This window comes from Caretta caretta, chromosome 10 (genome assembly GCF_965140235.1).
Source record: "Caretta caretta isolate rCarCar2 chromosome 10, rCarCar1.hap1, whole genome shotgun sequence".
Classification (NCBI taxonomy): domain Eukaryota; kingdom Metazoa; phylum Chordata; order Testudines; family Cheloniidae; genus Caretta; species Caretta caretta.
In genome coordinates this window covers 51,828,086-51,842,235 of record NC_134215.1, presented here as the reverse complement: position 1 = coordinate 51,842,235, position 14,150 = coordinate 51,828,086, and the positions used below count along the sequence as shown (strand labels likewise).

At 40.7% G+C, this 14,150-nt stretch overlaps 1 protein-coding gene across 7 annotated transcripts in view; it reads right to left on the bottom strand.

Annotated features, from left to right (window-relative positions):
• HERC1 (HECT and RLD domain containing E3 ubiquitin protein ligase family member 1) overlaps nt 1–14,150 on the bottom strand; it is a 215,851-nt gene that overhangs the window by 6,946 nt on the left and 194,755 nt on the right. For all 7 annotated transcript variants that reach the window (XM_048867260.2, XM_048867261.2, XM_048867267.2 and 4 more), the window contains exons 63-70: nt 13,950–14,075; nt 8,147–8,285; nt 7,432–7,613; nt 4,361–4,516; nt 3,607–3,729; nt 2,798–2,900; nt 1,772–1,941; nt 206–344 (exon numbers count right to left, since the gene is read on the bottom strand). In XM_048867260.2, coding sequence (XP_048723217.1) covers nt 206–344; nt 1,772–1,941; nt 2,798–2,900; nt 3,607–3,729; nt 4,361–4,516; nt 7,432–7,613; nt 8,147–8,285; nt 13,950–14,075 — 1,138 coding nt within the window. The remainder of the gene's footprint in view (nt 1–205; nt 345–1,771; nt 1,942–2,797; nt 2,901–3,606; nt 3,730–4,360; nt 4,517–7,431; nt 7,614–8,146; nt 8,286–13,949; nt 14,076–14,150) is intronic.

The window sequence follows — 14,150 nt, the reverse complement described above, 5'->3', positions numbered from 1 at the left end:
AGTGAAACAAATTTTAATAGACAATAAAAGATATTACCTCACCCACCTTGTCTCTCGAATAATATCCTGGGACTGACACAGCTACAATAACACTGCATACAAATTTTAATAGGTTCTTGCTGTATAATACTGTGTATGTGGACATGCACTAAAAGCTCATAAAAGCAGAATAAAATTAAAATACAAGCAATTATCTATTCTTCACCTGGAGCTCTTGGTGGGACAGGTGGGGCAGTCCATGCAGCACTGTGACAACGTCCTGCTGAGATCTGTCGAATATTCTTTCCTTGTAGAACAGTTATTAAGGTTGGTTCTCTGACATGGTTGGTATGGCCCAGTCCAAGCTAGCAATTTACAGGAGATTTAAAAAAGGATGCATCATGAGGTTCTACTAATGGGACCAAAAATTAGCTTTATTATTTGCAAAATTCTCTAAGCAGATGTTCAAAAGGAATAGGAGATGAAAACTGGTAAGATGACTCTCTCAACATATGCTTTTACTAGAGAATGTGATATAGCATTTACTAGCTATATTCCTCTAATATAATATTACACCTATGATTAAAGAAAATAGCTGCCTACATCTGCTAAATCACATTTCATGAATATGACAACATTTAAATACAAAAAGGATAAGCTATTCCACATAAATGTGACCTACATACCTGATAGCTTTTAGACTGACTAATGGTTTATGATTTGTGACCAACTTTGTACATAGTATTTTGCAGACTAAAAAAAATATACATTTTGTGATTCAATGGCTCATAATGACTGTTTGTTTAATAATGATTATTATTTGTGTTTTATTATTTCTGTGTTTGCCATTTAAAGTTGGGGTTTTTTTGGTTCTAATATATAAATTCCCACAATAGGCTTTTAAAATGTATCCTCTGTAAAAGACAAACATTTATTGCATGTATTAGCTTTTCCTACTGAATACCATTTGAATTTCATATTCTAAAACCAAAGATATAAATAACTGTATAAAAGTTATAAATCATTGATGTTGCAGCAGAAGACATATAGAACTAACAGTCTTTTAGAATCCAGACTATATTTTTTTTAAACCAAAGAATGTTTACCCTCCATAAAAATACAATACTTTCACTACAGAGAAAGCCCAAAGCTTTCCCTTTAGGGATTAATTCAAAAAAGCCTGCTCACCCCAACAATGCCGACGTACCAATCCCTCTACTATCCTCAGAACACCAGTTTCACACACTTCAAGCCTCCTGCTTAAATCTGCAACCCACAAAATGGTCAAAATGCCATCCCATAACCCAAATCCAAAAGTCCCATGAATCTGTAATGGTTTGACAGAAACCAGGGGGTCATGGGACATTTTTTGGGTCATGCGCCAGAACAGGCCAATAACTACTGCAACAGACCACGAAAATTTGCTGATAACTATAGCTGGTCAAAATGTTCAAATTTGACCTTTTTTGTTGGAATTTAGATTTTTGCAAATGGAAAAAAAATTGATGAAATTTTTAGTTTGTTTTCAAGTTTCAAATTGGTTGTAAAAGTTTTATGTTTAAAAAAATTAGATGAAATTGAGAAATTAGTAAAAAAATTCAAAAAATGTGTGACATTTTCATCATATTTTCAATCATCTCTATTATAACATTTTTAATTTGGGGAGAGGAGAAGAGTGCCAGTACTGCATTGTATTTTTCTTTACTTACTCTTCACTAAAAGATTCCAAGTCCATCTAGGAAGCTATACTTATTCTTATGAACACCTGAAATAAACATGGTATTGTACACACCTGTCCTTCCGAGTTGCTACCCCAGGCATACACATCACCAGATGATGATAAAGCTAGTGTATGCTCTGCTCCTACAGCTATATCTTCAATGAAGATTCCTGACAGCACTGGAACTTGCTGTGGTCTGTTGTGATTTCGAGCTCGGCCCTCAGGCAAGCCAATCAGCCGATCTAAAATTGCACAAAATATTCTCATGTAGTACACAAATACCCCAGTCCCTTCTAAGGGTTAATTTTATTATGGGGAGAGACAGATAGCCTTCATGTGGGATACTAATGGCATTGGCTAGAGACAGACCTAGTGGGCACTTACTCCCCTGAAAAGCTTTGTCAGTATCCCTTCAGTACTGATCTGAAGTTCCTGCTATTTGTGTTTTAAGCCTGATAAAGCCAATCACACTTTTTGGTGCTAGACTGTATGGTGATTTTGTGATTCAGGTTGATGTCCACAAGGGGGTAAATGAAAAACATTTAACTAATTTCACTTGGTGCCTCAATTCTATATATTTCTACACAGCCTCTGTAAGTGCATGGTTAATGACAGTAATTGAACATGGGTATAATCCATTACCTCTGTTCATATCAAATTTAATCAAGATTCAGGAAAAAGAACTGGAAGGTTATAGGTAAATGAGGTTAGTGCTACTATGAAACCTACATTAAGTTTGTCTTCCTTTAAAAATAGATACACAGCTATTAATTTGGACTTTAAGAATGCGTCAAGAAGTAGTTGGTCTCAGGTGGTCACATTTACACAAATCTATAGAGTAAAACACCGTATTATGATTTCATATATTTTACATCTAATATTCTTCCTTTTTACTTTTAATGATTATATTACTGGTTATGCAACAGTGGTGGGAATTATACAGTAATAATTGCCAAGCCTATAAATGATCGCTTATGTACTGTATGGTTGGGTAGGTACCATATGGTGGGGATCAATAATCTAAAATTATTGGCTTCTATATATCTTTAAACGTATGAAAGCCTACAATACAGAAATCCTTCCATATGGGCAACTGACCTTGTCCAAAAGTATATACATGGCCGCCTTTCGTCAGTGCCACAGAAAACTGCGTTCCACAGGCAACTCTTTTTATTCCAATTCCGCAAAGAATATCAACCTTCTGCGAACAGGAAAGAAAGAGCTAAATACTGTACTACGAGTATACGAATGGAAAGCAGACAAAAAACTCCTCCATTTCCACCTCCCCCCAAAAAGTGGTTTAAAATTCTCAGAAAGACAATCTGTATGTTATAGCTTTAGTGTGGTTCCTGTATTAAACTTGAATGTATTAAACAAAGACACTAATTTCTTGTAAAATTTCATTCTTTTAACACATTATTCCACATTAAATGAGTCTGAGTGCATCTCTATACTAAGGTAAACATTTCTCTCCTTCAAGCTAGCCTTCAGGTTTTTACTATTTCTAGAGCTGCAGAAGGGTGGTTGATATGGTTTAGAGAGACCATTGTGGCAATTATTAGTTTCAGTTTAACAAAACAATGGATAATTGTTTGCACTCTAAGCACTCAGGTGGGAATTTTCAATGGAAGTTGGGTGCCTCATTCCCACAGGCTCCTTTGAAAACCCAACTCTCAGATACCAGTGTTGTAAAAATACCAGCTAGTGATTCATGTAACTGTATTAGCCAATATTTTGACACAGTAAACTTTTCAAAAGTAGTTAAGTCCCACTGAAAGTTACTTATGCCTTTTTGAAAATTTACATCACATAAAAAATGAAATAAAATAAGAAGTTGAAAATTTGCAAACACACATTTACAGACACTAAGCAATTATTCAAAGGATAATTTCAGTATGAATTCTAACCTGTGGTGAGGATTTTGCTGTGGAATTTCCCAGACCAAGTTTTCCATAATCTCCATCTCCAAAAGCCCACACCATCGAGCCATCTGTGGACACAACTACAGTATGGTTTAGTCCACAGGCCACCTGGTAATTGTAATACAGTTTTAATTAGTTTTTCATCAACTTACTGAAACAAAAAATAAAATGCCATATTCTGAAAAAAACCAACAAAACAACCACCCCCCCCGAAACCCTTTTCTAAATATTTAGAAAAAATGTTAAAACCTTTGTTTAAAATTTTATACTAAAGAAATGTAGTAGGGTTTATACATTGACACCCTTAGATAACATTCTTTAGACAGTTCTTCCCTCACCCAAACTATAGAACAGCTTTCAAATTATATATCCTCACTGGAGTTCTTTAAACATTAATTCACTAATGGTTAGGGCTAAAAACAACAAACCCCAATTTTATCACTCCCTTTTTCACAATTCAATGTTTATAAATGTTGCAAAATAGGGACACACCATTTCAGCAAAAGGATCAGATTATTCAATAAAAAAATATATGAGAGATTATTATGGTTAGATATTTGAGAGTGTTCTGAGTGTATTAAAAATGCAGAGGCAGTAAAAACCAACAAAAATTATAAAGAGAATTTTTAAACTGAGACTACTAAGGATCATAGCAACTGAACATCCTCAAGCACAACAGTTACTAACAAAATACATTTTGTTACATAATTTCATGTAAGTAACACTAGATAAACCATGCCTGTCCAATTTGATAACCCTCCAGTGCTGTCACTCTTTCAGGAAGTTTCTTGTTGGAAGTGTTTCCTAGACCCAGTCGACCATAGTCACCATTTCCAAACGTAAACAGTTTGCCATCTGCGGTCACCACCGCTGAGTGTTTAAAGCCACATGACATCTAGAAGCCAGAATTAATATGAATTTTAAAATGGAATATTAGCACCATACAATTCAAGAAAGAAGAGAAAAGAACCTTCTGAATGCAGACCTAGTCATTCACTACAGTTTAACAGGACAATTAAAAACTAGACTAACTGAATAAATTAACTGTTTTAGACTCTTCTTGTATTTCAATAACAATGTCATAAAACAATTAAAAAGTCTGAATATAGGATGACACGGGAATCAAATCATAACCAAAGACAGAAGAGTTTTTCCCACAACCCTCCCAATAATCTGTTTGCACAGTAAAGAAAGGAGTTTGAGTTCACTTCCTTTAATTTGTACCAGCACACCTAGCTGGGATTCTTATTTATATTTCTGTGATTACTTAATTCTTTAAAAAAGTGTGCTAAATGATTTGCCTTGCTTTCTAGTATTACATTACCAGGTCAATTAAATACTGTGTAAATTCCCCACCTCTGTATTCTGTTCCCCATCTTAGTCTCAAAAGAATTACTTATAGCAAAGACCTTTGTTTCAGTTTTTATTTTAAAATTTCCCAGGAATTTATGAGTGTTAATTACAATTTTTTTTTTTTAAAAAAAGGGTGAAAATCGGAGCAAAAAATTAACTTCAGAGTTTTCTGGGTAAATATTGGGGGATGATAGGACAGAAAAAAAGCACAGTGTACCTAGTGTAATGTATCAGATTTTCTTAATATAATCAGTATTTTCAGTGGTTCAAAATTTGGATGAAAACCAGTAAAAAACAAATAATAGCTTTTGTAAAACTCAAGGATTTTTTTTAGTAAAAATCAGTAAAAACTTAAAATGAAGGGCCTTATCAACAGTGAAGAAAGGAATTCTCTCTCTCTCAGTAAAGAATTTAGACTCCATTATCCCATGTTTGTCAAAGAACGTCACAATACAGTGCATAAAATATCAGATCACCACGTACACTATGTCTGATAAGTCAGCTCATCCCCTGGTTACATCAAAAATATAAAGATAGAAAAGTTTTCTAATGAACCATGATATGAAAGATAAAATGCCTCCCCCTCTGTTTACAATATTGTTCCTGTTCATATAAGTATCAACTACTTAAAAATTAATAACTTTAATACTAAAAAATTAGTAACTGCCTACATGTTGTAAACATGTTTGAATGCAGAATGTTTGAAACATTTATTTGAAATTTGTAAAATGTGCAATATTAACTACAGGAAATGTATAGTTTTTCCAAAACTACGCATAATGTTAAAAATACGGTATTTTTCTTAAGGTATCTTCAGCAAAACTGTTCTTATTTTAGAGATGTAAAACTATAGTAGTAATCTTTAGCCAGTCACTACCACTTAGATGCACAAAATTATTTTATATTGCAAATATATGGAAAAATCAATGATGTCCTATTTGTCCATGGCGAATGCAGACAAAAACAACTTTGTAGTGTTTTAATATTTGAACACAGATGCAGCTAAGCATGAAGATACAGTGGTATCTGTATCAGCCAGGCTGGCAGCAACCCTCCTTTCATGAGACAAGCACGCTGCCAAATTGCCTCCTAGACGAAGGATACAACGCAACCCCTTGCCCTCCAAGATTTACCAGAACAATCTTTTGGTTTTATTCATGAACAGTATACCTCACTGCTGTGTGTCTTCCTGTAGATTTGCCTTAAGACAGATTGTTTATTAATATGATGAACAGCACTGGTCCCAGTACAGATCCCTGGGAACCCTGCTATTTACCTCTCTCCACTGTGAAAATTGTTTATTCCTACTCTTTCTTTCCTATCTTTTAACCAGTTACTGATACATTAGAGAACCTTCCTTCTTATCCCAAGACGCCCTTTGCTTAAGAGCTTCTGGTGAGGGACCTTGTCAAATGCTTTCTGAAAATCCAAGTATACTATATTCACTGGATCACCACTGTCCACATGTGCTGACACTGTTAAATAATTCTAACAGTGTGGCGAGGCATGATTTCCCTTTACAAAAGCCGAGTTTCCTCTTTCCAACACATTGCATTCACCTCTGTGTCTGATAATTCTGTTCTTTACTATAGATTACACCAATTTGCCTGGTACGGAAGTCAGACTTTCTGGCCTGTAATTGCCTGAATCACCTTTGGACTCTTTTATAAAAATGGGCACCACATTAGCTATCTACCAGTCATCTGGTACAGAGGCTGATTTAAGCGGCAAGTTACATATCACAGTTAACAGGAATGCAATTTCATATTTGAGTTCTTTCAGAACTCTGTGGTCTGGTCCTGGTGACTTATTACTGTTTAACTTATCAATTTGTTCCAAAACCTCCTCTAGAGACCCCTCAATCTGGAACAGTTCCTCAGAATGGCTCAGGTGTGGGAATCTCCCTCACATCTTCTGCAATGAAGACCAATGCAAAGAATTCACTTAGCTTCTCTGCAACAGCCTTATGTTCTTTGAGCGCTCCGTTAGTGCCCAGTGTGCCAGGATTGGGTCTTCTTGGAGTCAGGTTGCTTGGGAATGCTAACCTCCACCTATGGCTAAATACTGGCAGGTGACCTAGAGACTGAAAGAGGTGCAGCACAGACAGGAGCAATGGAAGCTTCACCAACACTACTCTACTAGTCCACTAAACTCTCTCTCACACACACACACAGAAGTTTTGTGCTGTTGACACTCTTAGCTGGGAACTTGACTGAAACCACCAACTCATTTCACAATGGCCAGAGAACCATCAGCTGATGACGACTTTTATTCATTACTTACCTGTGCTTAATTCGATTTTGTGACATTGAAGAGAAAGTCTCCACATTCCACTGTCAATCCCTGTGTGAACCATCCAGTTGCCTACCAGCATTTATTAATGAGCCCTAGCTAATGTTCCTAGCAGCAACTATTATGTCTACATTTAATAGGTGAATAATAAATTTGTTCTTGAACCTGTGCCACTTCTTCTCCTTGTAAGGCCTCTATTTGCCTGGGTCTGCGCTGTCTGTCACTGTTCCCATGGCCCAGTTTACCATAATCTCCATCTCCCCAGCTAAAGACCTCACCACTTTCTGTCAAAGCCATGGAATGTCCATCGGATCCACAAGAAGTCACTAGTTGTGTTACAACAAAACCTTAAACAAAATGAAAAACAATATCAGAATAAGTTAGAAATATAAATTCAGTTATTTTGCATTGTACAAAATAGTCCACAATAATAACAATTACAAGCTAGTGAATGGAATCAGCTCTGTATATACAACCCTGTATACAGTCTTCCTTTACTTTAAGATATAACATATGCTTGAACTGCTCCAATAACAAATATTATGTTATTAATAATTATCTAATTCTACTGTGCTAGTCTATTAAGTTTGGGTAGGTGTTCAGTGACATAAATGTATTTCCTTTTTCAGTCCTACTTAAAATGATAAAAAATAAAGTTTAAAAACATTAAGTAGGCTTGAATAAATGCATCAAAAGAGACTCAGACATGTGTTTATCTGTTCAAATTAATATGAATATAAGATTTTTACTAAAGAGAATAAAGTACATTATTTTATTCAGTAAATCTGTGTAAAGACTTAGACAATTGTCCTTTTAGTTTTTGAAATATCAACTTCTGCTTCACTAATAGAACAACTCAAAAAAATTAAGACAATTTTACCTTGAAGTGCTGAAATAACAGTTAACACATGAAGGTCATCAGAATTTCCTTGTCCCAATCGGCCATAACTCCCTTCTCCACAAGCCAAAACTGTACCGTTAGCTTGAATGACAAAAGTACAGTTCTGACCACAAATAACCTGGTTAAAGAAAGAAATTAGGGTTTTTTAATGCAATTACATCACAAACCATGAACCAAAATGTGCTAACTTCGTCTTTATTCATAACCTGAATTGAGACTACAAAGCTGAAAACAGCAGGTTCTGGACAACCACCAACATATTTCTTGGCCCTGGTCTACACTAGGACTTTAGGTCGAATTTAGCAGCGTTAAATTGATGTAAACCTGCACCCGTCCACACAATGAAGCCCTTTATTTCGACTTAAAGGGCTCTTAAAATTGATTTCCTTACTCCACCCCTGACAAGTGGATTAGCGCTTAAATCGACGTTGCCGGCTCGAATTTGGGGTATTGTGGACACAATTCGATGGTATTGGCCTCCGGGAGCTATCCCAGAGTGATCCATTGTGACCGCTCTGGACAGCACTCTCAACTCAGATGCACTGGCCAGGTAGACAGGAAAAGAACCACGAACTTTTGAATCTCATTTCCTGTTTGGCCAGCGTGGCAAGGTGCAGGTGACCATGCAGAGCTCATCAGCACAGGTGACCATGATGGAGTCCCAGAATTGCAAAAGAGCTCCAGCATGGACCGAACGGGAGGTACGGGATCTGATCGCTGTTTGGGGAGAGGAATCCGTGCTATCAGAACTCTGTTCCAGTTTTCAAAATGCCAAAACCTTTGTCAAAATCTCCCAGGGCATGAAGGACAGAGGCCATAACAGGGACCCGAAGCAGTGCCGTGTGAAACTGAAGGAGCTGAGGCAAGCCTACCAGAAAACCAGAGAGGCGAACGGCCGCTCCGGGTCAGAGCCCCAAACATGCCGCTTCTATAATGAGCTGCATGCCATTTTAGGGGGTTCAGCCACCACTACCCCAGCCGTGTTGTTTGACTCCTTCAATGGAGATAGAGGCAATACGGAAGCAGGTTTTGGGGACGAAGAAGAAGATGATGAGGTTGTAGATAGCTCACAGCAAGCAAGCGGAGAAACCGGTTTTCCCGACAGCCAGGAACTGTTTCTCACCCTGGACCTGGAGCCAGTACCCCCCAAACACACCCAAGGCTGCCTCCTGGACCCAGCAGGTGGAGAAGGGACCTCTGGTGAGTGTACCTTTTAAAATACTATACATGGTTTAAAAGCAAGCATGTGAAAGGATTACTTTGCCCTGGCATTCGCGGTTCTCCTAGATGTAGTCCTAAAGCCTTTGCAAAAGGTTTCTGGGGAGGGCAGCCTTATTGTGTCCTTAATGGTAGGACACTTTACCACTCCAGGCCAGTAACACGTACTCGGGAATCATTGTAGAACAAAGCATTGCAGTGTATCTTTGCTGGCATTCAAACAACATCCGTTCTTTATCTCTCTGTGTTATCCTCAGGAGAGTGAGATATAATTCATGGTCACCTGGTTGAAATAGAGTGCTTTTCTTCAGGGGACACTCAGAGGAGCCCATTCCTGCTGGGCTGTTTGCCTGTGGCTAAACAGAAATGTTCCCCGCCGTTAGCCACAGGGAGGGGAAGGGTTGAGGGGGTAGCCACGCGGTGGGGGGAGGCAAAATGCAACCTTGTAACGAAAGCACATGTGCTATGTATGTAATGTTAACAGCAAGGTTTACCCTGAAAGAGTGTAGCCACTGTTTTATAAAATGTGTCTTTTTAAATACCGCTGTCCCTTTTTTTTTCTCCACCACCTGCATGTGTTTCAATGATCACAGGATCTTCTCCTTCCCAGAGGCTAGTGAAGCTTAGAAAGAAAAAAAAACGCACTCCCGATGAAATGTTCTCCGAGCTCATGCTGTCCTCCCACACTGACAGAGCACAGACGAATGCGTGGAGGCAAATAATGTCAGAGTGCAGGAAAGCACAAAATGACCGGGAGGAGAGGTGGCGGGCTGAAGAGAATAAGTGGCGGGCTGAAGACAGGGCTGAAGCTCAAATGTGGCGGCAGCGTGATGAGAGGAGGCAGGATTCAATGCTGAGGCTGCTGCAGGACCAAACCAGTATGCTCCAGTGTATGGTTGAGCTGCAGCAAAGGCAGCTGGAGCACAGACTGCCACTGCAGCCCCTCTGTAACCAACCGCCCTCCTCCCCAAGTTCCATAGCCTCCACACCCAGACGCCCAAGAACGCGGTGGGGGGGCCTCCGGCCAACCAGCCACTCCACCACAGAGGATTGCCCAAAAAAAAGAAGGCTGTCATTCAATAAATTTTAAAGTTGTAAACTTTTAAAGTGCTGTGCTTAAAGTGCTGTGTGGCATTTTCCTTCCCTCCTCCACCACCCATCCTGGGCTACCTTGGTAGTCATCCCCCTATTTGTGTGATGAATGAATAAAGAATGCATGAATGTGAAGCAACAACAACTTTATTGCCTCTGCAAGCGGTGACTGAAGGGAGGAGGGGCGGGTGGTTAGCTTACAGGGAAGTAGAGTGAACCAAGGGGTGGGGGGTTTCATCAAGGAGAAACAAACAGAACTTTCACACCATAGCCTGGCCAGTCATGAAACTGGTTTTCAAAGCTTCTCTGATGCGTACCGCGCCCTCCTGTGCTCTTCTAACCGCCCTGGTGTCTGGCTACGCGTAACCAGCAGCCAGGCGATTTGCCTCAACCTCCCACCCTGCCATAAACGTCTCCCCCTTACTCTCACAGATATTGTGGAGCACACGGCAAGCAGTAATAACAGTGGGAATATTGGTTTCGCTGAGGTCTAAGCAAGTAAGTAAACTGCGCCAGCGCGCCTTTAAACGTCCAAATGCACATTCTACCACCATTCTGCACTTGCTCAGCCTGTAGTTGAACAGCTCCTGACTACTGTCCAGGCTGCCTGTGTATGGCTTCATGAGCCATGGCATTAAGGGGTAGGCTGGGTCCCCGAGGATACATATAGGCATTTCAACATCCCCAACAGTTATTTTCTGGTCTGGGAATAAAGTCCCTTCCTGCAGCTTTGAAACAGACCAGAGTTCCTGAAGATGCGAGCATCATGCACCTTTCCCGGCCATCCCACGTTGATGTTGGTGAAACGTCCCTTGTGATCCACCAGAGCTTGCAGCACTATCGAAAAGTACCCCTTGCGGTTTATGTACTCGGCGGCTTGGTGCTCCGGTGCCAAGATAGGGATATGGGTTCCGTCTATAGCCCCACCACAGTTAGGGAATCCCATTGCAGCAAAGCCATCCACTATGACCTGCACATTTCCCAGGGTCACTACTCTTGATATCAGCAGATCTTTGATTGCGTGGGCTACTTGCATCACAGCAGCCCCCACAGTAGATTTGCCCACTCCAAATTGATTCCCAACTGACCGGTAGCTGTCTGGCGTTGCAAGCTTCCACAGGGCTATCGCCACTCGCTTCTCAACTGTGAGGGCTGCTCTCATCTTGGTATTCATGCGCTTCAGGGCAGGGGAAAGCAAGTCACAAAGTTCCATGAAAGTGCCCTTACGCATGCGAAAGTTTCGCAGCCACTGGGAATCGTCCCAGACCTGCAACACTATGCGGCCCCACATGCTTGTTTCCCGAGCCCAGAATCTTGTTTCCTGAGCCCAGAATCGGCATTCCACAGCATGAACCTGCCCCATTAGCACCATGATGCATGTATTGGCAGGGCCCATGCTTTCAGAGAAATCTGTGTCCATGTCCTGATCACTCACGTGACTGCGCTGACGTCGCCTCCTCACCCGGTATCGCTTTGCCAGGCTCCGGTGCTGCATATACAGCTGGATAATGCATGTGGTGTTTAATGTGCTCCTAATTGCCAAAGTGAGCTGAGCGGCCTCCATGCTTGCCTTGGTATGGCGTCCGCACAGAAAAAAGGCACGGAACAATTGTCTGCCGTTGCTCTGATGGAGGGAGGGGCGACTGACAACACGGCTTACAGGGTTGGCTTCAGGGAGCTAAAATCAACAAAGGGGGTGGCTTTACATCAAGGAGTATTTCAGGCAGGACTTCACGGAGGGTTCCAATAGGAAATGGTGCACCTAAGTTATCGTTCTTATTGGAACAAGAAGGTTAGCCTGGCCTCTGATTGATACATGGCTAGATTTACCTCGCTGCACCTTCTCTGTGAGTGACTGCAGTGTGACCTAGAAGAATGAGTCCCCTAGACGGGGGAGGGGGGTAAGCAAATGAATACAGAACAAATCTGGTCTATTTCTTGTTTTGATCCACTCCATCTATCTTTTACATCTTTGGCTGGCAGCAGACGGTGCAGAAGGACTGCATGCCATCCACATCTCATGGCTGCTCGGCAGAAGATGGTACAGTACGACAGCTAGCCATCCTCATCTCTTGCCTGTCCGGCAGAGGATGGTATAATACGACTGCTAGCAATCCTCATCTCTTGCCTGCCTGGCAGAAGATGGTACAGTACGACTGCTAGCAATCCGTATCGCCTGCCTGCTCACCATAAGACGGTTCAATAGGACTGACTGCAGGACTAAAGAGAATGACCTGGTCAAGTCACTCCAAATTTAGTCCCTGCGCCCATGTCTGCCCAGGCGCTCCCAGCCGACGTGGCCAGGAGCACCTCGGACATGACGATGACGGCTACCAGTCGTACTGTACCGTCTGCTGCCACAAGGCAAGGGGTTGCTGCTACTGTGTAGCAATGCCGTACCGCATCTGCCAGCACCCAGGAGTCATAGGGTGACTGTTACCTGAGCGGGCTCCATGCTTGCCGTGGTATGGCGTCTGCACAGGTAACTCAGGAAAAAAGGCGCGAAACGATTGTCTGCCCTTGCTTTCACGGAGGGAGGGAGGGAACGGGGGTCTGACGATATGTACCCAGAACCACCCGCGACAATGTTTTAGCCCCATCAGGCATTGGGATCTCAACCCAGAATTCCAATGGGCAGCGGAGACTGCGGGAACTGTGGGATAGCTACCCACAGTGCAACGCTCCGGAAGTCGACTCTAGCCTCGGTACTGTGGAAGCGCTCTGCTGAGTTAATGCACTTAATGCACTTAGAGCATTTTCTGTGAGGACACACACACACTCGAATATATAAAACCGATTTCTAAAAAACGACTTCTATAAATTCGACCTTATTCCATAGTGTAGACATACCCTTAGTTTAATCACCTAACTGTTACTTCACTTATTCTGAATTTAGCAGAAAAATACGTTTTAAACTAAGGGGGTTTTACCACATTATCACATCACAATAAAATTCCTTCATTCAGTGTTTTGGATGAAGGTGGCCCCTGGAGATCTAAAAACGGCACCACACACAAAAAGCTCTCTTTATGATTTAGCTACAAAGACTTTCCCTTTCTTTGCAAAACTATTTGGTCTGGTAGTATGTTCTCCAGTGAGATTCTCAATGTATTTCTTGCAGCAATTTGGTTGTCTCATTATTTCACCCTGTGCTCCAGCATCACATTATTTCAGAAAGCAATCTTGCAACATGGATTATATCAAAACTGTGCAAATATTTTTTTACATTGTACTCACTCTAATCCTAAGAAATGATTTTGCCAGTTTCTTGGTGTGAATTTGACAAAAACTCTAGCAAATCTAATAAAAATTCTAACTGGGGGGAAAGTACCTTATACATTTCGGAGTTCTTTTGTTTTCTGGAAAATTAGCACTGAGTCCAAAAGGGATATTGATAGATATTTTGTAACTAACAACTGAAAATAAGGCAATTTGTGAAGAATAAAATGTAAATCTCTCCTAACACTGTTACCTGTTGAGCCTGTGAGAATGAAGGTGCTGCTACTGGTATCATGACATTTCTACCGGCTTCTGCTAGCTGCCCATGGCGCCCTGCTCCCCATAGATACACATCACATTTGCCACCAAGGTGCCAATCCTATGAAACAGCATAAAGGAGCACTTGAAAATTATATTGATAATTTTAGTATTTTAAATTTAAAATAATCAATTT